The 27,119-nt window shown below is 52.0% G+C and overlaps 1 protein-coding gene across 3 annotated transcripts in view; it reads right to left on the reverse strand.

The window, feature by feature from the left end:
- Positions 1-1,574: 1,574 nt before the first annotated feature.
- CCND2 (cyclin D2) overlaps positions 1,575-27,119 on the reverse strand; it is a 29,813-nt gene continuing 4,268 nt past the window's right edge. For 2 of the 3 annotated variants that reach the window (XM_061418204.1, XM_061418202.1), the window contains exons 4-6: positions 24,817-24,976; positions 16,439-16,587; positions 1,575-6,954 (exon numbers count right to left, since the gene is read on the reverse strand). In XM_061418204.1, the coding sequence (XP_061274188.1) occupies positions 6,805-6,954; positions 16,439-16,587; positions 24,817-24,976 (459 nt within the window). In that variant the 3' untranslated portion in view covers positions 1,575-6,804. Of the gene's footprint in view, positions 6,955-11,638; positions 16,108-16,438; positions 16,588-24,816; positions 24,977-27,119 lie in introns of those variants that run through there. The other variant, XM_061418203.1, reaches the window with a different exon arrangement.

Below are 27,119 nucleotides of genomic sequence, written 5' to 3' on the forward strand. Positions count from 1 at the left end.
AAATGTCTTCATCCGGACTGTTCCTCCATGACCACTGTTACCCTTACTGCTTGCAACTGGGGTCAGAATTAAACTGGAAAATAGCCTAAAGTGACTTTTGCCCCCCTTAGAGACTAGGTTATTATTTTCTGTCTCTACAGCTCTATTTCCTTTAACATTTTATTGTTTAACCCCCATAGAAATTCACATTTTTAAATTTTCACATTAGAAATTTTTATGTTGGAGTGTAACTGATTTACAATGCTGTTAGTTTCAGGTATATAGCAAAGTGACTCAGTTGTGCCTTTATCTTTTTCAGATTCTCTTCCCATATAGCGTATTGAATAGAGCTCCCTGTGCCATACATAGGCCCTTGTTAATTGTTTTATAACATACAGACATGTATCTGTACCTTAAGTCCAACCTCCTACTTTATCCCTACCTACCATCTCTCCCCTTTAGTAACCATAACTTTGTTTTCTAAATCTGAGTCTGTCTCTGTTCTGTGCACAAGTTCCTTTTTTAAAGAACCCACATGTAAGTGATACAATATGGTATTTGTCTTTCTGTCTGGTTTACTTCACTTAGTATGATCATCTCTAGGTCCAACCATGTCGCTGCAGATGGCAGTTTCCTTCTTTTTCACAGGTGAGTAATATTCCATTGTATATATGCACCACATCTTCTTTATCGACTGACTTTGAAAGAGACAGGGAACTACAGAGAAAATGAATTTTCTCAGCAACAGCAACGGGCGTGACCCATCACTCTTGGGAAAGAGGCTAGTCTGAGTTTCTGAGGTCATGGAGCAACTGGCAATTCGTTTAAGGGTGGCCATTACCACCCCTTTCCCAGGCTCTGCCTCCCCACCCTTTCCTCCAAGATAGTGGTAGTCCAGTCCTCAAGGGAGGGATAGAGAGAGAGAGAATCAAGAATCAGGTAGGAGCCATGAAGAGTGGGAAGCAACCAGGAAAGCTGCAGTGGTCAGTTCTCCATGGACACACCCCACCCAATCTAGAGATGGGGCTTCCCTGGTGGCTCAGTCGGTAAAGAATCCGCCTGCAATGCGGGAGACCTAGGTTCCATCCCTAGGTTGGGACGATCCCCTGGAGACAGGAATGGCTCCTCACTCCAGTATTCTTCCTGGAGAATCCCATATATGGAAGAGCCTGGCAGACTACATTCCATGGGTCACTAAGAGTCGGACACGACTGAGCACACACACACACAATCTTGAGATGGCACCTCAGAAGCCAGAAGATGCTCACTCAGACCCAGGAGTGAAGAGCTGGCAATAATCAGGGGACAGCATCTGAGGTCAGTCACGATAGCAGTGACTGACGCACCTCTTGAAAGCGGTCTGAGGCTCCAGTTTTTTACAAGAGGGGTGCCTGGGTGATCCTTAAGTGTTGCTGTTGTTGTTGTTTTTAAAAGGCCATCAATGGCTTGCACCCAAGTGACAGACCTAAATGAGCCTTCAGGTTAGGATCCACATTTTACCCCAACACCAACTATGGCCAAGAGTTCTGACCCGAGAAGGTTGTGCTCCACACTGAGGACTGCTGGTCTAAAAAATAAGTCAAAGAGCCAGAGACTTTAGGTCAAGGTGAGTTTATTGTCCAAATAGCATAATCTAATTGCATCCAAAACCATTTTCAAATCCATCTTTAAGCTAGTCAGAAAAACAGGTTATTATTTTTAAAAATCACTTAACACTGAAAAGATAGGACCTCAGAAAAGGCAGCTTGACTATACCATGCCACCATCATAGCCAATACAACATTTTTTTTCCCATACTTCCTAAAAACCTTCCGTGTATACTGATCATGCTGCGTTAGCACTTGCTTGCACGCCGACCAAATAAACACCCACACCTCTTATAGAGTACATGGTGAGAGATTAACATTGACTCGATATGGCATCACACTCGTTTAAAGCAAAAAAAAAAAAAAAATTATAATAATAATAAAAGAAAGTCCAAGACGAGAAACTGTAACTGAGAGAGAGAGATCTGAGGTACATGGTACAAGGGTAATGAACATAATGGAAAAAATCCAATGGCCCCGTGACACGCTGGGGATTTCAGAGGTGGTGAGCAGTAAGAAATAGAACTAAGAAGAAAAAAAAAAAGAGAGAGAGAGAACTGTTTAAAAAAAAAAAAGGATAGGCATCTGTGAAAATACACTGGCTACTGTAATGGCTACAGTCAGTAAGGCACTTTTTTCCCCCCAAAGAAGGCTGCAGGCAAAGGAATAAATGTGACAGCAAGAGCATGCGTGTATAAGTCTGCCGAAGGCTTCCGGAAACCCAAGCCAAGAAACGGGTCTGAGGGCCCACGCAAGTCTAGAAGCAGAGACACCAGAGGAAAGAGATGGTTCTGGGTTGTTTAGAATCCAGAACCAGGAAAGGCCGGGTGGGATGAAGAAGCCATAAACATCCTAATGAATTTCCCGCCTTGTTTCACACCAACGGGTGACGGGAACCATGCCGAGCCCACAGCTGAGGAGCCTGCGTTCATTCTAAAGCTACAGGGCGCGTGTTGGGTAAGGGACTTCACCGTCTCAGCACTGATTTCCCTTTTAAAGCTATTCTTGGGGTTGGACTGTCTCAAAGATAAACACGGAGGAACCCTTTTGGCTTAAAAGCCAGCTGGCTTACTCAAGATTTCCTGCTCATTCTTATCTCCCGTTCCCACTCTACCAATAATTCTTTCTTGAACTAGAAAAATCAGTATATTTACATGATATAAGGTGCACGTCTATTTCTTCTCCCAGCCCTGTCCCCCCATGGCCTGTGGGGAGAACAGTCTGCTGCCCTCTTTGAGAAAAAGTCATCCAGTCCTGCCGTCCTCCTCAGCGGGCAGTCCCAGGGCTCCTGGGGCCCTTGGGGGTGGGCAGCAGCCTCCTCGGAAGGGAAGACCCCGATGCCTACAGCCAAGGGCCGCCCCTCCCGAGTCACACGTGCCCGACTCAGGTGAGGACAGGAGGCAGAGCAGGGCCTCCAAACAACCCACAGACCAAGGGGGACCTGGCTGGGGAACACTGGCTGCTCAGTGGGGTCGGGACAGTTCCAGAGGACAGCCTCCGTGGACAGAAGCCCCTTCTCTCGGCTGGAAGGGGGGGTGCAGTCTGCTGAGGCACCCATCCCCTGCCCCCACCTGCAGGCTTCTCGGCTGCGATGGACAACCCACGTGGAACTGACTTATGCTCAGCATATATTTTTGGCATACGAGGATTTTCACCCCCTAGAATTTGGCCAAAACAGGGGAAGGAACAAAATTTGGCCGGCAAGGGGAACAATCAGTCCCCACTGATGGAGAAAAACAAACAAGCAAAAAAAGAAAAGAAAAAAAAAAACATAAAAGAGAACAAAGTAAAGGAGAGATACAATGACAACAAGGTAGGAAAAAAACCAGAATAGGTTTGGAACCTCCTTCACGGGAGGAGAAAAAAAAAATGCACCTGAATGCCTCTGGGACAGAAACTCCTACCGAGGAAACCAAGATCCAAGATCCAAGGAGAGGGCACAAGACAGTTCAACAATGCCTGGGCCCGTCTTCTGTTTAAGGAAGGAGCAGGCAGGAAAGCAGAAACTACGTAGCACCCTTCCTAGCTGCAACCCTGCGCCTCCCATCACACTAGGCACGAGGAGGAAAAGGAGAAAAAGCTAGAAGGTCCCGGGGACCCCTAGGGCTCCAGGGAAAGTGGAGAGTGAGAGACTGCGGGGGGAGTCTGTTGGCCTGTATCCTTCCTTATTTCTCTCACTCGCTGCTTCTGTTTGAGCTGAGCAGCTGGTCACTGTTAGAGGGATCTGTACCTCCCTTTCTCTTTAGGTTCCAAGACTCTCAAGAACTCTAGGGCTCATGCTTTTCTCCACCACGCAGACTCCCCCCGACCCTGGGGCCCAGAAGAACGGCCTACGCGGGATGGCCTCTTGATAAAATACAGGCCGCTCAGACTTTCTCCCCCAAACCTCAGAATTCACTGCCCACTGGCCCACCAGGAATCCTGAGCATCTCAGGATCACATAACTCACCGAGTCCTGAACCCTTCTAACCCACGTCAACGGAGCCTGACTCACCTGGGATTCCATCTCTGGGCAGAAGCAGCCTGCCCACCTGCCTTCAACCACCGATCCGATACTCACCCCGACCCGTTTTCCCGATCATGCCAATTCAGCGCACTATTTAAAACCTGAAAACCATTCAGTGCCACTCAGCGAGGACCACGCCCTTGCCCCAGCATTTTGCCTGTCACAGGCCAGACAGGTGGGAGCAGTTCCCATGGCAACCCTGCCTGCCGCAGGTTCAGACCTAGGAAACCCTCTGAAATCGTCCTGAAGGGGGGGGCCCAAGGGGCTGCCAGCGTCCAGGAAAAGAGAAACTTGCCAGAGAGAGAAACATGCTGAAGGAAGGGAAACTTCCCAGGTGAAAGGAGAACTGGAAGCAGGTGTGCTTTAGAAAGGCCCGCCTGATAAGGCTCTCTGAACAAACAGCCTGTTCAAATGGCTGGAACCCAAGTGCAGATGCTGCGTGCCCAGCACACCGCATCACTCAGCGCTGTGTGTCGGCCTTGCGGGGGAGGGGAAATCCCTTGGTCCAATTGCATTTTTTCCATCATGATGAGGATACCGGAGTCAGAATGGAAGCCTGATGACCTTCAGCACTGAAGAGGTCCCTGGGCATGAGACCCTGGGGTCAAGCCCCCCACCTTCCATCAGGGAGAGGCTGTGGCCCCTTCCCCCCTCCGCCTTCCCTAACTGATGGGCTCCCAAGCAGAAACTGTACGGTTGTGAGGTATTAATGAGAACAAAAATGTGAACCATTTTCTTTCGTAGCTATTGATTTTGTCCAGTAAACCTGAGGTAAAGAATACTCTGTCTTTGAAGGATGTGATCAGAGAGGGAAAAAAAAAAAAAAACCATGAATACGCAACCAGAAGAAAACACACTATGTATGGAAGAGGGCTTTTCCAGTACGAAGAACTCCTATCTCAACCAACTACTTCAGGACTTGGAAATTTAAGCAGTAAAATAATATATTATAAAAATGTTTATATAATAGCAGCACACTCGGTGAAACATTACAGCTAGGTACTGTTAATGTGGATAACGATGAATGATCTTAGCTTCTTAGCAGCGCAAAAAAAAAAAAATAATAAAAAACTGAACATAATAAAATGAAAAATAAGAGACCCCTTAGATTTTTCTCCATCTTAAACCCTCAATACTATGAAACAAGGCAGAATCTGTGTATAAAATAATTCTTCAGAGTAGCCCTGTTCTGATCTTATTTTTTTTTTTTTACTTAAAAAGGCAAATATTTTAATAGCTTCATTACCTGTCAATTATAATTGTGCAAAAAAAAAAAAAAAAAGTTGGTGCTTCAACCTCTCTGCTAACTGAATGCCTCTAAGACGTGGAGAGGAAAAAAAAAGTTCAAGTATGCTGAATGCAACTTTGCAATGAAATCAACAACAAAAGAAACTCAACGGAAACGGGAACGAAATGTCACACGGATGCCCCGCTGTCTGTCTTTGCACCAGCAATCATGTTTCTTTCCATGTCCAAAGGGGAAGTACAGAGGTGGGAATTAAGATCCTTGTGTGCCATCAAAATGGTTACAGATCTCTGCTTTTAGGAATGTTGTCATAGGGATTTTCGCGGAAGGGGATGTGTCTTTTGAGTCCCCGGAGGGGAACCCAGAGAGTGTCAGATACAGGACAGCAACCTGACTCGGGGTGGGGGGGGGGGGCACGAGGGGAGGGGACACAGGAGGAGGAAGGAGGCCTCTGCTCTGTATGATTTGCATAAACCAATCCATCTACCCCCTCGGGAACAATTTTTCAAAGTGCTTTTCGAATGGAATGGTTTATACCAATGCTCACCTGTGGACCGGACATGCCAATCAGCACCAAAAAAAAATTCGGTTTTTTTTTTTTTCCTAATGAGGGATGCCAAGGTCGCATTACTCTCTTGAACACCTCAGGAGGAAAAAAAAAAGTTCTAGATCCCACCCTGGGGCTCTGTCTGCCTCCATTTCACGGAGTTTGGGGGATGGCCCATAGCTAGATTGCCCCTTTAAGATAAAAATGGGGTGGTGTCCGCAACGAACCAAGTTTGGAAGAAGAAGCAAGGTATTGAAAAACATGAAACCCAGGATCCAATCACCTGTGTCCAACGGGCAGAACAGAACATCTCTTTCAGGTAGCAGCTACTGCAGACAGCAAGACTTGTCACTAGAGACCCAGAATCGCTTAGCAAGAAACAAGTGGTTGGGAGTCGGGCGCTTCTCCATCCAAAATGGTTCGATCGCGCTGAGATTATTTGTCACTCCCTCCCCATCCTGTCCCTCCTTTATTTCTAATTCCTTCTCAAGTTCATTGCTTCGAAATCCAATCCTGCCATACGTGGCATCCGCAGTTCTTCCAAATTATCCAACGGGTGTATATGTGCTAGTTCATAACATGAAAAAAAAAGTCTCTAACTTGTTCCCATAGTGCAGGCGTACATTTTTCTCTAGCTACTCTGCAGGTTTTCCTGTAAGCATGTTACTATGACTTTTAACATCATCAAACAGTAACTGTTGGCATATATAAGGGATTCCCTTCTGTTGTACTTCAAATAGGCACCAAATGCTTGTAATGATTTCGTTTTTATAGGACCTTTATCTCTCACTTCTAAAAGATCTTTCAATAGGATCTAGGTGGGGGCAGAATTTTTTTTTTTTTTTAAGTTTCATCCTAAAATGTAAGAGAACCAAATACAACCAGAGAGAAGGAGAGAGCGGATTGGACGCACCCCTCCCATTTGGCCCGCCCCACATCCTCACAGGTCGATATCCCGAACATCTGTAGGGGTGCTGGCTTGGTCCAGCTCATCCTCCGACTTGGATCCATCGCCCTGGTCCTGACGGTACTGCTGCAGGCTATTCAGCAGCACCACCTCAATCTGCTCCTGGCAGGCTTTGAGGCAATCCTAGAAGGAGAAGCATCGAGACCAGAGCCGTTAGCAAGGGCAACAGGGCACAGAGCAATCAACAAAGAGAACATACACGATTTGAGCCCGCCTAACTCCACACTCCAGCAGGTGGTGGTGGTTTAAGTCACGAGGTCGTTTCCGCCTCTTTCGACCCCCTGGACTCCAGCCCGCCAGGCCCCTCTGCCATGGGATCTCCCAGGCAAGAATCCTGGAGTGGGCTGCCATGTCCTTCTCCACTTCCAGTAGAAAGAAAGTCAACATGTAAGGAGGTGCGTCCTCCTGGTGGCGGGGGAACCACTCCCAGTGGGGTCCACAGGCCGGCAGCATCTGCAGCACCTGGAAGCTAGTTAGAAATGCGATTCTCAGCCCTCTCCGAACCAACTACATCTCAGAATCTGCACTTCAGCAGAAGCCCAGGCAGCGCTGGCCAAGGCGAGGGGCCATTTGCGGCCATGCAGGACCTGGTAACTCAAGGACCGGCGGGATGCTTCCTGCTTGGGGCCACTGCGTGGTAAGCAGGAAAAGGGGAAGGTGAGCCCTCCAGATAGTGTGACAGAACTAGACCACCCGAGGGGCAGATACAAGCGAATGGACTCAACTACACTGAGCCTCAGAGCCACTGGCTCAGAAACAAGCCAGTTTGTCTCTCCACTTATTTACCGTTTCCTTAACTCTCATAAAAAATACAACAGCATGTTTACAAAGTTCTGGACGCTTGAGCCGTCTAATTGGGGAGAAAGCAAAAAGAAAAAGCTGCGGCACTGCTTTGAGATTAGTCTATATTTGGTAGGGAAGATTCAGGGTGTGTCAGCCCCATGCAGAAGCTCCTCTAAATTGGGTGACATTGACACAGCAGGAATTCATGGGTGTCATCAGGGTGGGACGGTGGTTGGCACTAGCAACCGGGCTGTGAGCTGAAGTCACTGCTCATAGCAGATACTGGGTAGGCCAAAAGGTTCCTTCGGCTTTTCCTGTAAAATGTTATGGAAAAATCTGAATGGACTTTTTGGCCAACTCAGCATCTCCCGACCTCTCTACTCATCAAGACTGGTTTCCTGGCACTCTCGTAAACGTATGGAAAATATGTGAACTCCACTCTGCCTGGGTCTTTTCACAGTTTCATGTATGTTCCCGCCGTGTTTGCTCCACCATGCAATTTTCACTGCCCAGAGGTTGCAGTCTGCCAAGCACACAAGCATTATCTCTATTTTCCAAAGATCTAAAATAAAGTTGGAGCTCCCAGGAAAGTTTCCATGCCCCGACATTTTCCTTTTGTATCTCTCAGCCACCGTACGCTGTTAAACCACAACTTTTTAGGAAAATTAACATCTGGAGTGAGACCAGCCCAAGCGCTGAGAGCAGATATGAAATACCACTCAGAATGAGTGAAGAGGGACAGAGGGAGGTGGCATCTGCTGTCCCCACAACCAGACTTGTGGGCACCACTGAGTTATTCTCCTTCTCTGTCTTTGGTTTCCCCATTTGTAAAGTAAGGCTCAGGAGACGCTCACAGAGGGAGGATCAGTTGCAATGTCCAGATGAAGCCCTAATCATTCATTACAAAGTGGAAGTCTTGGAAATCTGAACAAATTCCTGAGGTTTCTCTGAAATGAGGTACGAGTGAGAATTTGCTCAAGACAGGTGAGGGGCACAGCGGAACGGGCACCGGGGATGGAGCGTTCAGCAGGGATGCAGACTCTTTGCGAACCCATGGACTGCAGCACGCCAGGCTTCCCCGTCCTTTGCTACCTCCTGGAGTTTGCTCAAAGTCATGTCCATTGAGTCGGTGATGCCGTCCAACCATCTCATCCTCTGTCGCCCCCTCCTCCTCCTGCCCTCAGTCTTTCCCAGCATCAGGGTCTTTTCCAATGAGTTCACTCTCTGCATCAGGTTAACAAGGCAAAAACTGAGGACAGTCCAAACTGCTCTGGCTGGTCCCCTAGGGACCAGCTCTCCACCAACCCTGTCGACTTTCTTCCCTCCGAGACTCTGTTTCTGCGTCAATGCAACTGCCACCCAACAATATGATGAACCCAGGATGCCGTGATCATTTCTGCATTAGCCACACCAGCAGCTGAGATGGGTGGTCCTCTGAACATAGGGATGCGGCTCCAGAGAGCTAAGCAGCTTGATAGGGGGCCATGGACAGTCTCCCTGGGGGTCACCCAGGTGCCTGCTCTTCCTGGTATTCAGGCTTCCCTCCCAGCAGCCTGAGACCCTAAAGGAACAGTTCTGAGAAAGTCCTTTGGGGCAGGCTGGTACACCGGGCAGTCACTTCTACAGGACTTCAAGATAACACAGGCATCAAACATCATATTTACCTAACTTGCAGCCCCAAACTTTCACGATTTCCTGAATAAAATCAAGAAATATATCACACAAAACCCAGACTCTCCTTCCTTCAGTCAATGTAAATCACTTTTGACAGTGGCCAGCTCTTCCTCTTTGATACTTCTTACTTCGAGAGAAAAGGAAGGACGGTAGCAGTTGCCGCAAAAATGAGGATGGAGCAGGAAGCGAAGGCTCTCAGGGGTCAATTTTGTCCCCCTTCCTGGGAAGCACTCTGAGGTCTACATCTAACCCTCCTCTGGTTCCACTGCTGACAGCATCTGAGTTTCAACTGTGGGGTCTGTCGCTCTCCGCGAGATGAAAACCTATCTGAGGGCAAGAGCTCATTTTGCATAAAGGATGCTGAAGTTCTCCTATGATGGAGGCACAAAGGTAAGAAATCGGCCTCCCTCTTCCTGGAGCACAGAGCTCATGCCCTACATTTCTTTCCTAAAATTTTTTTTTTGGCCATGCAGCACGTGGGATCTTAAGTTACCAGACCGAATAGAACCTGAGCTCTCCACAGTGGAAGTGCAGAGTCTTAACCACTGGACATCCAGGGAATTCCCCACTCCCTGCATTTTAACACCTTCCTTCAGCATCGCAGGAGCCCTTCCCCTTTGTGGACTTCCTAAGGCTGTGAGTTTCCTGTGAGCTGCTGGAAAGTGAAGTTGGAGGGAGGATGGGCTGGTGCCCCTACCTGCAGCAGACCAGCACCCCCACCCAGTCCTGCCCAAAGGGCTCTCAATCTCCCCAGCAGGGACCAGGGTGGAGGGTGTGGCCTAGAGGGAGGAGGCCAAGACTATAGATGGCAACAGACAAATAGATGGGGGAACAAGCTGCAGAGTCTGAAGGGAACAAGAGGCAAAGCTCAAGAGTGATGTCAGTGTGTCTTCGGGCGGAGTTCTTAGAGTGACACACGCAGATCCTTACAGAATCTGAGAACAGGGGCTCTGGGGCGGGGGGAGCTGTAACAGCCAGCGGCCCTCACTTTCCAGCTTAGGGAACCGAACTGGAGCTGGCTCGTCCCCCAGTCACATGTAGTCAGAAGTTAACCCTGGCCTTCAGAGGGCAAGCTTCCTATTCCAGAACCCTCTTCCCTGTGCAACTCTCTGCTCCTTCCAGGCTCTAAGGAAAGACAGACCGGAGAATCTCCAGGAAAGGCAGACACAGCCCAAGAGTGGCCTGGAAACCAGCACCCCCCCCAACCCCGCCCCACCCCACCGCAACAGTGCCTCGGATAAAAAGATGCCCCAGGGCCCTCTGCTCCTCGGCAGCCTCCAAAAGCACCAGCCATTGTGTTGAGATGCCCCAAATTAAGCTGATTAGAAGGAGAGCCATAATGCTCGTCTGTCAGCCTGGACAGGTGGCACTCCCCAGCGCTGGGGGTCGGGCAGGCCTCCAGCCCCACGAGGCTGGGCCCCCTCCCCCCGCCTGACGCGGCCCGGAGCCCTGACAGCCGCGTTTGTGATGCCGGGCTCCGTCCCCCCGGGCCCCGACTTCCTCCGCTTGCTGGCTCCAGCCCCGCGCCCTGCACCCTCTTCGGCCTCGGTGAATGGGCTGCGGAACTGTTACCATCGGCCCCCAGCGTTGCTGCATCAGGGCATTGTCACCACACACGCACTGCACTCAACAGGGGGACAAAGGGCTGAATGAGCCCCAGACCCGCGGCCAAATCAGGCACAGACAACTTAGGAAACTATCTCATTCTTCCTTTCTTCGCAGCCTGTTGGGCTTATTTCCTTGAATACCAAATGAGGCCCGCAGTGAAAATCAGGCAGGCGCGCAGGGAAGCCTCAGCTCCAACTCTGCTTCCTCTGCCGCCCTGCCCCCGCTTTCCCTTCCTCCAGCCACTCTTCAGGAGGCCCCTGACCACACAGACCCAGTCCCGTCCACGAAAGACAAGTCTGGGGAACAGAGGGGTCTCTGGGAGAAGGTGTGCTCACGAGGGCTCCGGGGACCAAGATGACGTAAGTTGCGTCCAACTCTGTGTGACCCCACAGACTGTAGTCTGCCAGGCCCCTCTGTCTGTGGAATTTTCCAGGCAAGAATACTGGAGTGGGTAGCCATTTCCTCCTCCAGGACAATCTTCCCGACCCAGGGATCGAACCCCCATCTCCTGCGTCGGCTGCACTGGCAGTGGGATTCTTTAACATGGAGCCACCTGGGAAGCCCAGTCTTAATCGCATCGCCCCTGGCACTGAAGGTGCGGTTTTGTAATAACCCACTGACAACAGGATTCTAATATGCCAGGACGACCCTAGGAGAGTGATGTCCTGGAACTTCTCTGGGAGCTATTTAAGACTGAGACAGAGGGGCTTCCCTCGTGGTCCAGTGGAACCAGGACTTTGAGACTGAGATTTTGTCTTCCAATTCAGGGGACCTGGGTTCGATCCCTAGTCCAGGAACTAAGATCCCACATGCCTCACAGCCAAAAAACCAAAACAGAAAACAGAAGCAATGTTGTAACAAACTCAATAAAGACTTTAAAACTGGTCCACATTAAAAAAGAAAATCTTAACAAAAGAATGCAACAGACTTTTGGTATAATCTAGGTATAATAGGGTATATACAATGACAAAATGACTTGAGTCTATACCTGTTCAGTTAACTATCTTCCGATAACTTCACATCTTCAAGGCCTGTGAGCCCCATTCTACTTGCTCATTAGGGATTTAGGGAACTGGTGTCATGTGACAGCGAAGTGACTCGCTCTAAGAGAAAGCCAGGTAAAACTCGAGGGACCCTGACATGCTAAGTCCTCTCTCGCTTTCCAAGAGACCTGGGGAGACCAGAGCAGGGGAAACACACTTGACATCCACCTGCCAGCCCTTTGTCCCCTTTCCCTTCCTCCCACCACCCCAGCATCATTCCCCGATGACTCTGCCAGGGGATACAGAGAGAAAGGACTGAGTCAAAGTTGGGTCTCGTTCAAGAGTCTATAGACAAGTGAACAAGGAGATAAAGGCGGGCGCCAAGCAGAGCAGGATGCCGAGGGGACGGAAGAGGAACCCCGATTCTGCCAGGGAAGTGGCCCAGTCAGTTCTCCCTTCGCAAGCAGACCCCTGGCAACGGAAGCCCCGGTGGACAGTCCCCCAAAGCCAGCTCGGCCTCTCTGGCTGGTGTCTGTTTTTAGCAACCCTCATGAGTGGAAGGAAAGACTACTTAAAATACACCACCCTCTGAGACTTTTATTCCCTGTAAAACCGTCAGCCTTCTCACTCAGCTTTCTCTTTGGCATGAGGCGTTCCGGTTTATTTTGGCAACCAGAGCGAGCAACAGAACACGGCTTTCTACGGCCGCGTGCGTCCCTCCTATCAAAGCTCACTGCCGCCAGCCAAGGAGCTGGAGAGGGGGGTCTGGCCGTCCTGGGGTAGGGGAGTCGAGGGGACCCTCTTTCCGCAGCCTGATCCTTGACAATCCATGGGGAGAGGTTACCATCAGCTGGTCCGGGATCTCCAGGTGCACAGGGCTGACACACAGCTTCGGGGACTCTGGAGTCAGAGGCTAGTGCACCCCAATTTCCTAGCTGTCTGAGCATCAGGGCCAGTGGGGCACGAGGTGGTCGGAGCACCTGGCTTCCCCGTGGGAGGACTCAGGGCAAACCCCTGGGCCCTTCAGCGTGGTCCAAGGGTCTACCTCTACAGCTACAACTTTTTGTAGGCAAAACATTGGGTTGGCCAAAAATTTCACTCGGGTTTGTCCATACACTCTTACAGAAAGCCTTGAATGACCTTCCTTGGCCAACCCAGTATACGCCACCTAACACTGAGCATCTTCAACTCTTCTAAATGCAGTGTGTTAGCTTTAAGTTCCTTCGCTGTGTGTGTGACCATCACCCTCTCCAGATCTTTACATCAACAACCACTCTCCCCCGTCCCCCACCCTCTGGTCCCTGGGAACCTCTATCCCACTTTCTGTCCTTATGGATTCGATTACTCTAGGTAAGTGGAATCATATTTGGTCTTTTTGGTATCTGGCTTATTTCACTTTACATGCCCAAGGCACATCCATGTTGTAGCGTACGTCGGAATTTCATTTCTTTTTAAGGGTGAACACTAGACCATGGCATGTACAGACCATATTTTCTTTCTCCGTCCCAAGGACATTTCCTATCATCAAGTGATGAAACTTGATGCTTTTCCCTGAGTTTCACGTTAGGCCCAGAGAGTCCTGCCTGCGGGCTGATTTCCTACTATGCCTCTAGTTCCTCACGCCTGCTTAGCGTCCATTCATTTGCTCTTCATCTGCTGGGAGTTTAGGTGCTTTACTGTTGATTCTGCACACACTCGCTGAGTTCCTTGAAGACAGGAAGCTCATCTTTTATTTTCCACGTGTCACCCACCCCCGGACTTCTCCCACGCTTGTCTCGGGTCTGTGCCTTGCTCACGAGGTGACAGCCTGCACCAAGGACTCTCCAGATTATGACTCACACGGTCAAACAAACAGCATTGTAAAAAAAAAAAAAAAGCTAAAGAAAACCCAGAGCTAATGATCTCAATCTGCAACCTGGGATCGTGAGCGGGAGCCCGGAAAGCAGGAATCTGAAGTCTCACCCACAGGGTGTGGGCACCGCCTGGGACCCTTTCCCAACTGGGACTCCAGACTGCAGTCATTCAGGACTTGCCAGTGCTGTTCAAGTCTGGATGCCGGTATCAGCCCAAGTAGCGGATGCATTTGCTGTTACTTCTCCCTACTGTTTCTATTTCTTTTAACGACTGTACATTAAAATTCCCTAGAGAGGGAAATGGCAACCCACCCCAGTATTCTTGCCTGGAGAATTCTGTGGACAGAGGACCCTAGTGGGCTACAGTCCATGGGGTTGCAAAGAGTCAAACGCAACTGAGCAACTAATATTTGAACACTTGATACTGAAATTAAGTCAAATATCCTCTATTAAATATTGTTTTAAACAAGAGCCCTCCAGAGAATCCAGACTGATGGGAGAGAGGACTCAGTGCCCAAGGACAAACACACGCAACAGCCGAGGCACGGGGACAGACACGCCCCCAGGAGAGCGGGAGCCAGGCCCCGGGGATCCCAGGTGAGGCCGGGGGATTCCTGGGGTCTCCATCAGCTCTCTGAAAGCCTGGTCCACGCATGCTCGGGATTTCACACCAAAATGTTACACCCTCAGACCCACTGGTGAGACTGAAGCACATGTGTGCGCCATCTCCATCAACAGCTGCCCTTTTTAGAAGGAACCTTTAAGCTGGGGCTGCATTCAGTTGACCTAGTCTGAATGGCCTGGCTAAACACTGTCTGAAAGAGGCCGGCAGCGTCTCCAGTATGAAGTGAGAGACTGCGTCGCGGGCACAGCCCACGAGCTCCAGTGACACCCTGGGAACAACCTCTGTCCATCTGAAGCCACTAAGGGGGTGACAGAGAGATGGGGGAAAAGGCTAGAGACCCCGTGGGGCCATCAGACCGTGAGGATGTATCTATAAATATCTGCAGGAGGTTACAATGCCTGAAGAGGGGTCAAAACTCTTGTCACTGATATGTTTTGTCTCTGGGGGTTGAGGAGGGGCTGGTCTGACGCTGGCTGGGAGTCCTTTCGGCAAGGCAGCCTTAATAGGAGACGTTCAGAAAAGGAAGGAAGTGTATCACTTCTATAAATCCTAATAAATTCTAAGATTTGCCTCTAGAGGATTCGAAAAGCATTCTGCCTGGGAGGGTCTTTTCGATCTACACCTCAGAAACCATGCTTCAAAAGCCTGTTTGCCATGTCTTCCTCCAGGGGATTTTCCTGACCCAGGGATCGAACCCACATCTCCTGCATTGCAGGTGGATTCTTTTACCCACTTTGGCAGAAACCACAATTTTGTAAAGCAACTATCCTTCAATTAAAATATAAAATTAAAAGTTAAAAAAAAAAAAAAGCCTGTTTGGAGCATCTGAAAATCAAGTCCAGGAGAACCCCTTTCTGTGCCATTTCCGTGAGATGGTAATAAAGGTCGGGGAAAAATCTAAGGAGGGGCTGGGGGAGGGGGGAAGCCAAGAGAACTTCAGCCTTTGCTGAGCTGACATTTACCCCTTCTGCCCAGCACTGCCAGAGGAGGCACCGGCCTCGGGCTGGTAAACCACATTCTCCCTTGTAACTCAATATATTCCCCCAGCAGGGCGCTCAGAATCCCCCTGACCATCCAGAGGGGGTCATCACGAAGTCCCTTGCATTCTTAAGCTTCTCCATGGTAACTCGAGAGGGCCTCGGAGCGGACACCCCTCTCCCGGGTTGCTTTAAGCCAAAGGCCTTTTTCAAACAAAAAGATCCCAGGAGCTGCAGCCAGGCAGGAATGCAGGGTTCCCAGGCCTGGGCGTCAGAGCCTCTGGGTTCCGGTCCCAGGCCAGTGACCCCGACCTCTCCACCTCCCTAACCTTGTAGAATCACCCTGGCCTGGACCTTCTAAGGACCGTCATTTCCAACCAGCTGAATAAGAGCCTCCCTGGACCCTGGCTTCTCCTCCAAACCTCTCTTTCTTCTAAGGAGCTTCAAATTCTGGCAACCAGAGTTACAGCCTCTGAACTGTCCACGGGGCACCCAGAATGGAAAAATCTATAGCTAATAATAGTTCCTTGCGTTTGCATGGCACTTAACTCTTTTTAAAGTGGTTTTTAATCCATCATCACAATGAACTAAAGGGAAATGAGAGACAGGCGCAAGGGCTTGAGAGGTCAGTGGAGGCGGACACCTCCTCACAGGAGCGGGGGGCCCTCCTCTCCCACGCCCTGTGGTGCAGGGGGGCCCCCCGCTCCGGCCCTGCCTGCCAGCCTCAGCGTGTGTGAGCAGGCGAGAAGGCTCCATGTTGGAGGAGAAGCAGGCTGGGGATTGTACATAAATGGAAACAAGTAACAAATCAGACCCGCGGGGAAGCCCAGGCCATACAGGAAAGCAGTCAGCGGCCTCCCTCCCGCCTCAGATCTGCCTGCTAAGTTCTCCTCTCTATCTTGAGGACACACGGGCTGCTGAAACCTGAAGAGGCAGCCTCACCTGCTGAATTCTGTATGATGTCAGAGGCCATGGTCTCAGCAAAGAGAAGCCAGCTGCCACAAAGAACCTCTGACACATCATCATCCCACCAACTGTCTCTTTCCCCGAGCGGACAGACAAGATGCCTGGTCTCCGCCAGGAGGAGGGACAGGGGCCACCTACCACATCGGTGTTGGTGATCTTTGCCAGGAGATCCACCAGGGCGTCTCCAGTGAGCGAGCTCACATCCTCATCCTGCTGAAGCCCACAGATGGCGGCCCCCACGCTTCCAGTTGCAATCATCGACGGCGGGTACATGGCGAACTTGAAGTCTGTGGGGACGAGAGGTGGGGAGGTCAGGACAGGGTGGAGACGGGCGCTTCCCCGCTTGGTAGACGATAGCACAAATGCCGCCTGGTCCCTCAGAGGCATCAGAACCCGTGTGATTCACCACCCAAAAAGTGGAAGGCTGGGGTGGGGGCTGCTGGGGAAGGAAGACCTGCGTCCCAATTCAAATCCCAGCACAGGGGACTTTCCTAGTGGTCCAGAGGTTAAGACTCTGCACTCCCAATCCTGGGGGCATGGGTTCGATCCCTGGTCAGGAAACTAGACTGCACTTACTGCAACTAAGAGTTCATGTGCCACGATGAACACCAAGTGCAGCTAGATAAATATTAAAAAAAAAAAAAACAACCTGAGCATTGGGCTGAACCCGCAGAAACAGCTTAACCTATGGCTTCTCCCTCTTGCTAGCATATCAACATTGTCCACGGAGGCCCTTTTATCGCTGACTCCAAGGTCTACATCGAGTCACAGGCATGCTTAGAAACCATGCTGGGTGGCTCAACGAGGCACACACTCCCCACCCCTCCTGGCTGAATGCCACGAGCACAGCAGGCCTGGCTGTCTGTCTTTCTCCTTGGCCTTCTTTTCTTAGCCTGTGCACCATCTCCACCTCTTGAGGGGTGTATATTACAACATTCCACCCAGAGCCTGCTGTGCACTGACTTGTGCAGAGCCTCTTCTGTCCCCTGGATGGTGACGAAGCCAGCCTCTCCCTCCTCTCTGCTGTAGGTCTCCTCACATGGGGTCACAGCAGTGTTTCTCTGCCCAAAAACCTCGTTAGCTGCCCCCACCCCACCAGACATTCACAATGCACAGGAGCCAGCCAGCTCGTGGCCCTGGGCCCACAGGGGCTTGGGGTGGGAGCAGCTGGCAGGGAAAGGTGGGGCAGGACGAGACCCCGCCTCCTTCCTCCCACCCCCCAGTGCCCAGGCCTCAGCCCAGAACCACAGTCCACACACTGCCTATCTCTGCATCCCGCTACCTGCATACCCAACCCCTACTTCTAGCAAATTAACCAACTTCTGGAAGCCAGGGGGTGCAGGTGGATGGTCCAGGGGGTGCCCAGAGGACTGTACCTCCCTTGTTTGGGTGGGGGGGAATGCTGAGACAGGTCCCCCTGCCCTGCCCCACCATCCCCTGACCCCCGATGGCTGCACCTATGAAGCAAGGGAAGCCAAGCAGGCTCTGCTGAGCTGCAGGACTCTGAGCAGCTGCTCACTCTCCTCTGGGTTAATCCAGTGGACGTGACTTGAGTGCTGCCAAGCTAGGCTCAGCCCCTGGGGGTCCTAGACCAGTCATGCCCTCCCTCTCACCCTCAAGTTTTTCTAACTTCCCTTGCAACTCAGTACCAGTCACCAAGTTCACTTGTGGGTCGCGACCTGCATGTGCTGTTGTTGCTGTTGTTCTGAACAAAATAAAAGTATCAGGAAGGAGGGCAAGTGGTGGGGAGTCAACACTGTCTGCAGAAACTCTTGTATCGATTTGAGGTACACTGATGAGGCATCCCACGTGGTGTTATAAAATGTACTTCTTCCTTTATGGTAGGTCAAAAGTTGAAAAGCCGCAGGCTGGCTCATCTCCCAGGGGCCCCTCCAGGTCTAACTGACTTTTATTTACAAAAAAATTAGAATGTAACTGCTTTACAATGTTAACTTTCTGCTGTACAATGTAGCAAATCAGCTCTATCTATACATGGATCCCCTCTCCATGTACATATGGAGAGCCTCCACCCACCCACTCCCATCCTACTCCTCTAGGTCACCACAGAGCAGATACCCTGGCTTCCACCAGGCAGCGAAGTCACAAGACATATGTCTCCATCGGGCAGTTCTGCATGGCCTCAGGGGCTGCCCCAAGACTACACCCAGAGACACTCCCCTCTCTGCTGATAGGGGAAACGCAGAGAGGAAAATACCTAATGAAACACCTGGTCTTGTCTTTGTCCTAGCTCCTGTTCGCTAACCTCCACACTCAACCCTGGAAAGTTCCACCCAATCCATTCAGCCATTTCTGGAAACCTTAAACTTTCAGCTATGGAACTGGATGGAGAAATATTCACAATACCTACCTGGGTGAGAAGGGGGGCAAAAAAAAAAAACCAAAAACTATATGAGTGTGTGCTATGATCAAGATTACAACCACCCATAAATATATAAATAGAAAGGCATAAACCTGCATGCATATAGGGGAACTAAAAGATACAAAGATATATGTAAACTTCCCCACCACTGGGTGGGGAAAACTTCTTTTAGCAAAAATTAAATATCATGAAACAATCTCCCCTGAATCTAAGCCTCTTGCTCAGAAATGCTGCCAAGTTGTATTCTGGTGCTGAAGGCACGATTGGGATAAGCGTCTCCCTCCACCCTCAGCTCCCTACCTGGAAAGGTAAGGTGTTTGTCACTTCCTGAGCAACCCGAGCCTCAGCAGAGTGAGAAGTAGTTGGCTGAGCAGGGACCCATTCAGATCATGCTCCCCCATGCTCCAGGCACCACGGATGGCCCCCTGCCCCCAAAATATAGGACATAAAAATACAACGCAGGGTGGTTCTTCTAAAGATACATCTCTAAGAAGGGAGATGTCCCCACGTGGATAGGAGTGTCCACGTGGAGCCACGCAGGCCTGCCCTAGAAGGTGGGGAAGGTTTGGGCCATGCAGCTCCAAGCACTGGAAGGCGGAGGCCATGGAGGCTGGTAACCCACTGCTCACCAGCTGCTTGAAGGCCTCCAAGGCCAGTCACCCGACCTCTCTGAGCCTCCGTTTTCTCACCTACAAATGAGGATATACCCACCTCCTAGGCTAGTTCTGAGGCTTCAACCAAGAGAGCAGCGCCCTGCCCATAGTCAACAGTCCACATCAACCGCCACCACCATCACCCCACTATTCCTAACACTGGGACGTGCTGTGGGATTGGGGCGGGCAGTACACTTTTTGGCCACACTGCATGGTTTGTGGAATCTTAGTTCCCCCTACCAGGGCTCAAACCTGTAACCCCTTGCGTTGTAGAAACACTTAATCTTAACCACTGGACCGCCAGGGAAGCCCCTGGGGTGGGCAGTTCTGACTGTCAAGAGATTCTGTTCAGCATCTGCAGTGATTCAGGGAAAGGTGCATGGGGAGCCCAGAAAGAACAAGGGATCTGCTCTGGGTCTGGAGGCTCTTTTCCGATCGTGTGTGTGTGTGTATGTGTGTGTGTGTGTGTGTGTGTGTGTGTGTGAGACAGGAACACGGCCTCATGGAGCCCCCCCCACCTCCTGCTGCTCTGTCAGGGGCAGAAGCTGAGATCCCGTGGGGACGTGGGGATGGGGGGGACAGAAAGACGACACAAGTATACAAGCAATGAAAGGGAAGCTGGATGGACCGTATTCATTCCTGCAAGAGGGGCACCCAGAGCCAAGGAACAGGCCCACACACCTGCAGCCCCGACCTGACCTCCGCCCTCCCAGTGAGGCGGGGCAAAGGGCGCGTCTCCACCGACCAGCCCTGATGCTGTTCCTACAGTTTGCTGACTTGGCCAACTATTAGCAAAAAACAAGGTAAAATTCACCTGTTTCAGGACACTGGCTTTTACGGGTGAATCGGTGAAATCTCCAGAGGTTAAGCGGCTTTGTTTAGCATCTGCTGCTGGGTTTGCAGGCGCCTGGACTTGGCACCCAGTGCGCTGGAGGACTCCTCGGAAGGTGAAGAGAGCCTCAAAGGGACCTCCCCCCACCCCACCTCCAGCCCCACCAAGAACACAGGGTCGTCTCTCCCATCAGAAGCGGGAGAAATGCCCAGAGGAGGGAGCCTCAGCTTTGACGTCCAAGAGACAGGAACCCGTTCCATCCTCAGCCGCCCCCCCACCCCCAACCAACCCTGCTCTTGCTCTGGGACTCCGCAGAGATCCTCACCACGTCTCTCAAGGACCTCCGGGGGGACCGCTTAACCCAGGCAAGGGCAAGAGAAGTGCTCCACGTTTATCAACTCAGGAATATGTCACTGGAGGAAGAGTTCTGAGCTAAGCAGGTTTGCAACCACAGATTACAGGGCCCTGGCTGGTCGCGTTATCCCCGTTGTTTTGACTACGACGGCGGAAGCCTTGACCGGCTAACTGTGACTGCTGTGCTTCTTCTGTTCACCACTAGGGGGCGAGAGAGACTCTCTCTGAGGTGTCAACCAGAGACGCGTTCCTCCATCTCTCCCGCAACCTGGCGTCAGTGCAACCTGGCGTCAGTCCGGTGGGGGGTTTAAAAGGCCAGGATGGGGGTGCTCGCTGGCCACCGAATGACGTCATCGGCCGCCCCCAGAGCCGGCTCCCACCACGTCCTTGTGGGGGCCTCGATGCCAATTTAACTCCAGCAGCCTGGCTGGGAGCAGGTGGCAGGAGGGCCCTCAGCCCGCTCCTCACAGCAAGATGGGAAGTGAGCCGGCCTTGCCAGGCTGCCTGAAACCACGCAGGGAAGAAGGGAGACTCCGGGTCAACGGGCCACGCCCCCTGGGCCCCGCGACCTCGGCTCTTGGAGGACAGAAAGCGGTTTCCGTTCTTCCTTCCACTTTCCAACCACCCAGGCAAACCTGCCTTCCTGGCTCAGGAGCCAAGTGGTAGATCCTCTCTGGGCCATCACTGTGTGTGTGTGTGTGTGTGTGTGTGTGTGTGTGTGTGCGCGTGCGTCCGTCCGATTCCGGACCGCAGTCCGCCAGGCTCCTCTGTCCACGGGTAGAAACCAACCCAATGCTGTAAAGCAATTATCCTTCAATTCAAAAAGAAGGGAAAAGGAATACTGGAGTGGGTTGCCACCACTTCCTTCTCTGGGGGATCTTCCCCACCAAGGGATCGAACCCACATCTCTTGCCTCAGCCTGCACTGGCAGGCAGATTCTTTACCAAGGGAGCCACCTGGGCCATCACTAGCTGGCTATAACCTGGGGATGAACTGTCACAGGAACACCTGGAGGCAAAGCCAAGAAGACAGTTGGAAGCACGGGGGGTGACACCATCACCCGGGCCCAGGCCCGGATGTCTGGGGGGGATACTCATGTGCAGGAGAGCTGAGGGCAGCACCTTGGGGTGCGGGGCACCTAGGCAAAGAGAGGAGAGGCCGGGCACCATGGGTAGGGAGGCTAAACACCTCCTCTTCCCACCGCTTGCGCCAAGTTCAACCTCAATGCCATTGGCTCTTCTAGACATAACTGGAATCATCTGTTGAGCATGATATCATGCTTCAAGAATCTCCCCACGCCGGCGTGCGATCTTGAGTCATCCCAGTGGTCTCCTTCCCCCTTGGCGGACCTGGGGGGCTCTGCCATCAGGACCCGCCTGCTGCCTGGCTACTAAAGCCTCACAGGAGCCAGTGGTTATAAGGGCTCCCCTAGCCCCATGGCCTCCACCGACCAGGACCAGGACCAGCCCGGGGTAGTCTCCGCCCCAGAGGCTGTTCGAGATTGAGCAGGGGAGGAAAGGGGGCACCTCTCCGTCTCACCATATTATGCCTCGAGCCCCAGGAAGAAGACCGACACCCCCTACCCGTCCCGCCTCCCGCCTCTTCCCCTTTCACACACAGGCACTCTCTGTGGACAGAGGGACCAAGGCCAGCTCTTTCACAAGCAGCTTTCCCCCTCAACTGCCCACAACGCCCCAGGGTCGCTACTGCCGCCTCCAGACCTGGGCCTCTGCAGGGGCCTCTGAGCCCCTGGCTGCCAGAGCTCAGAGACAGAACCAGCGGGATCCACGTGGGGTGGGGGTGGGGAAACAGGACCTGAGCTCCTGGGACTTCCCACCTGCTACCCGTCCCAGACACACACCCGGCCCCAGGGTGTGGAATCTCATCTAACAGGAAGATGTTTCCTCCAAGAAAAGCAGCCCCAGGGCTCTTGATCCATCACGGCCTCAAAGCCCCAGCCAGTGAGATGCCATGTGACACAGCCTTGCAGACACATTCAAGGGCAGATGGGGCAAAGAAAATCCTCAGGAGATAGGCTCCTTCCTTCAGGAGACACAGGAGACCCTCCCTGTGCTCTGAGCAGACCACACCCGGCTTACTGGGTACCTGGCCAGAAGTCTCTTTTCTCCTATCCTCCCCCACTCCCTGCCCCACACTAGCAAGGCAGTCTTCTCAACTTCCTCCGCCTCCCCTCAGACCTCTGTCCTCAGTCCCTGAATCCCAGGCTCCCTACTCTGGCCCCAAACTTGGCAGCTGCCCCAAGGATCTGGCCAAGAAGGCCAGGAGTGGGGGATGGGATCCCCAATTTTAGAGAATGGGCCTTTAGAGAATGTGGGGACCTGCTCTAGGCCTGGGTGACTCCACCCACCCTCCTATCCGAGTCGGAGATCATCAAGGAGCAGGCAGACGGACCCCCAAAGGTACATCAGTTAGGAGACAAGGTCAAAGCAGAGCTCTGGCCGTCAACAGCTGGGCAATGAGGGAGCGCAGGGTCAGGGGTCAGCTGTCCGAGAGAGAAAAGGGCTGGCTGACCCCCTCCTCCAGTGAATCGCGACCACGGAGAAGAAGGGACAGGCGGGGCCTGGGAGACAAAGTGACAAGTCAATGAGGGGCTGACCTCGAGGGCCTAGGCCAGACAGCAGAAAGGGAAGCAGCTAAGAATGGCCACGGCCTGCAAGGCAGCAGGGATCAATGGCTAAGAGTGGCCCTCGGGGCCACAGGAAGGGCACAGACTGCATCTGGGAAGCCCGGGGAGGGGAAGCTTGCCCTGGGATCCACGGGGTGGTGGTGGGGGGTGGCTGGACCCTGCATCTGAGCCAGCAAAGGCCAAGCGTGACGTCCTGCTGGACTCAGACAGCGCAGCAGGGTCAGCGTGCAAGTCACTGTATCCGCCTTAGCTGGAAGAGTCAGCATCGGAGTCACGTTCACAGTACCAGGGCCCATCGCCTGTACCTTGCCTGGTTGACAAAGGGCTTCCTCGCCCTTCATCTCTCTTCTGATGTCTGTTTTCCTAACCACCCTGAAAGGGTTGCAGGAATGTTGTGGGTCAGTGTTTTGCAGATGAAGAAGCTAAGGTTCAGACAAAACTTAAGTGCCCGGAGGTCACCCAGAGATAAGTAACAAAGCCTGACCTTTTGACTGCGAACAGGGCATGGACGCTATTGCAAACAATGTGTTCATCTCCTTGGGCTCCAATATAATATGTAACAAGATACTGAAAGAAGTCAACCCCCAGGCCCACCTTTGCAATGCAAGTGCAGACTCCGGGCAACCTTGAACCACGCCCTCTTCCCCCCTCCCCCGCCTGCCCCCGGGGCGGGCCGGGGAGGGGAGGGGGGCGCGGAGAAGATCTGCCCAAACAAGTTCTTTCCCTGACACTTCTGCTTGTGAAAATATGAACTCCTGACGCTCCACCCTATTATGATTGCGGGTCCGGAGCTTCTCCCACAGCCACTACCTTTGGGGGGCGGGAAGTGGGGGCAATGTAGAAACTGGCCAAGGTTCAGTGTGGTGAGACTGTATCAAACCACTGCCTTTGGCGTATTAGTTAATAGCACAGGGGCCAACAAGATTATGTACCAATTGTGGCATCAACAGGGTGGGTGTAGGGCTTTTTAACATGAAAAGGCAGTTGCAACTTACAGGTTGCAATCAAAATCTCAACACGTAGGCGGGGTGGGGTGGGTGTTGGGGGGGGGGGTGGGTGGGAGCAGAGCCCAGGCTTAGGAATTGACTCCCCGCTGCAAAAGCCCACAGGTCCACCCCCACCCTGCCAGAGGGAGCAGCCAGGAGGCAGTCAATGCCCTGCAGCCAGGAGAAATCCTGGGGCCTCTTCCCTTCCCAGTATCAGGGCAGGCGGTATTTATCTTGACAGGGTTCCTTAACCTGTATTTGCCTCCACCCCCCAAATTTCCTCTTGGGCTTATCTCCAAGCCATCCTTTTCCCTCCAAAGATGAAAGATTTAAACACGACCAGAGAGCAGTATATATAATCTTCAAAAGAGCACTTTAGACACCATAAAGAATATTTTAACAGGCGCTATTTTTTTTTCTTCCCCTTACCACACCTGTCCTCGTAAACCATTTATGAGTTTGGCAGAGAGAGAAAATATACCAGCTGAGATAAAGGAAGGAAAAAACTGCCCAGGAAGGAAACCTTGGACTCTATAGAGATTACTTGGGACCCCTCCCGTAAACACTCGGAAGTTAGGGCTGTGGTCTGCCTCCCCTTGCAGCCCCCCAAAGCCCTTCTCGGCACCCAGCCACCCCCCACCCCCAGGGCTCCAGCGGTTCCTACCAGTGGCGCACAGAGCGATGAAGGTCTGGGCGTGCTTGCGAATCAGCGACAGCTTCTCGCTGGGCTGAGGCAGCTTGCGAAGGATGTGTTCGATGAAGTCGTGGGGGGTGACAGCCGCCAGGTTCCATTTCAACTTGCCCAGCACCACCAGCTCCCACTCCTGGGGAGGGAGGGAGGCAGAGAAGAGTATAAAACCCACACAGGCTGACCCAGTGTCCCGGATGGAAGGCTTGGGATCTAGACCAGTCTTTTGAGGATGTTCATTAGGACAAGGCTAGATTGGAAGGCCGGACCATTTATCAGAGTGGTCCTAAAGCTTTGAAGTGGGTGATGGCTCTGAAGGCTTCAAATGTCAAGCTCCCCGGAAACCAATGAGCGCCCAGGTGGCCACTGCCTCGATGGTCCTTTCTGCTATTTCTTCAGCCTCTCCAGCTGCACACCCTACCTCCCCATCCAACCCTGACTTCCAGAAGATGCTCTTGCCTGCCCACCCAGAAGGCTGAATTCACAGTAAAATACCGCCAAGGTTGTGGTGACCCTTTGGTAGGAACATATTGTATATATCAGTGACTGGATTAATGAGTAACTTTTTTCATCCTCCTGGAAAAATGATGTACACAGAATGAAGCTCAAATGTAGGTGTCTTGGCCCAAATCCTCGGCAACCAATTAGCTCGCCTGCGTCGGTGCCAACAGTACCATTTTCCTCTCTGCTGCTAAGACTTTCCCTGGACACACAATGCAGAAGACCCCAGGAAACGACACCCAGACACCGCGCACCCTTCCACATACGGGTCTGCGCAGGTTTTTGTTACCGTAACTAAAGGACCAGAGGGTCACTGGCCACCCCGTTTTGCGGCTGGAGGGGATTCAGGAGAGGATTAAAGTGCTTGTTCGAAGTCATAGAGAAGAATGCAGCCCAAATGCTGGCGCAGGGCTAACCCGGTGTCTGTGGGCCTCTCACCAGCAGCCCACCTACTGAAAAATGTTTTGTTTCTTTCCCTCTTGGAGATACTTCCGGGAGAATTATGCTCAAGGGAAACAAGTCAAAAAGAATGCCTTAAAAAAACGTGCTGTCAGAGGGAAAACAGGTCTACTGATTGATCATCATCAGAAGCGTGAGATGCTGATGCCTGTCTGTGCAGCTCGCTCCCACATTCACCCCAGGAAACTGACTCTCTTCCCCCCAGCCACCGGAGCCCCATTCTGCCCATGGCACCCACCGGCTGTGTGGTCTCCGCCATTGCCCTCCCCTCCCTGGTCTTAGCTTCCTCATTGGTAAAATAGGAGGACCCCTCTAGATCTCCACTTCTGGGATAAAGAGACTAGGAAAGGGCAGATGTGTCTGCAGAAATACAAATTAGCTTGGCAGACTCTCAAAAAAAATTGGGGTGCTCTAAAAAGATCTGAGCCCCCCATCATGATGAAACAGTGATGCAAAAGGATTATTTTTCCTGGTCTCCCTTGGGGAAAAAATAACTGGATCTTATTTCTACCCATTTGTTTGTCTTTACTGGCTTTAATGTCGGCCTTCGCTTTTTTCCGGAGGTTGGGGGTAAAAACACAGACAGCCTTCTAAACAATCAGGGTCTTCCAAGACGGCTTGAAATTCCAGCTCTCCTTCTCACGGGAGAATGTGAGTATAAACCACTCGACCTGTACCATTATTAAAGGAAGCAGATCTCCCAGAAGAAAGCACCTTTCTGGGCCTCTCCGACCAAACCAGAAGCAGCTGAAATCTGGCAGCTGTTCAAAGGTGAGGTCATTCATGCCCCTCTGCATTCTCGGATTCCTCCCCGTCCTTGCACATGTCTGCCGCTAGGTGGCAGCACAGCCTCAGGGAGGAAGGCCTCTCACAAAGAACTCAGTTCAGGCAGCCAGTCCCGGCCCTGTGGACTTCGCTGCAGGCCTGGCCAGCAGGGAGGGAGGGTGGAGAGGAACAGAGGGGGCCCTCTTCCAAAGAGTTGGGAGATGGGTGTGCAGATCACTGAGGGTGGGCCTCTGGGGCCACTCAATCAATGCCACACTGCGGCTACATGGACGTCTTAAGGGTGAAGCTGCAGAGGCAAAGGGTCCTACTGGGTGGGAAAAAGGTTTGCTGGCAGAAAACCAGAGCCCAGACAAGATCCCCATGTCTGTACAGAGGTTACAGCCCCACCGAAGATGGGACTCCACGCCTCCGAATCCTCCCACAAAGGGCCAAACTTGACTCTGCTCAAAAGCCAGTGAGTTGGTGTTTAGTGAACAGCTACTATGTGCTGGTATGCTGGAGAGACTGAGAGATTCCCTAGAGTGTACCTTTGA

Source organism: Bos javanicus, chromosome 5 (genome assembly GCF_032452875.1).
Source record: "Bos javanicus breed banteng chromosome 5, ARS-OSU_banteng_1.0, whole genome shotgun sequence".
In the NCBI taxonomy this organism is placed as follows: Eukaryota; Metazoa; Chordata; class Mammalia; order Artiodactyla; family Bovidae; genus Bos; species Bos javanicus.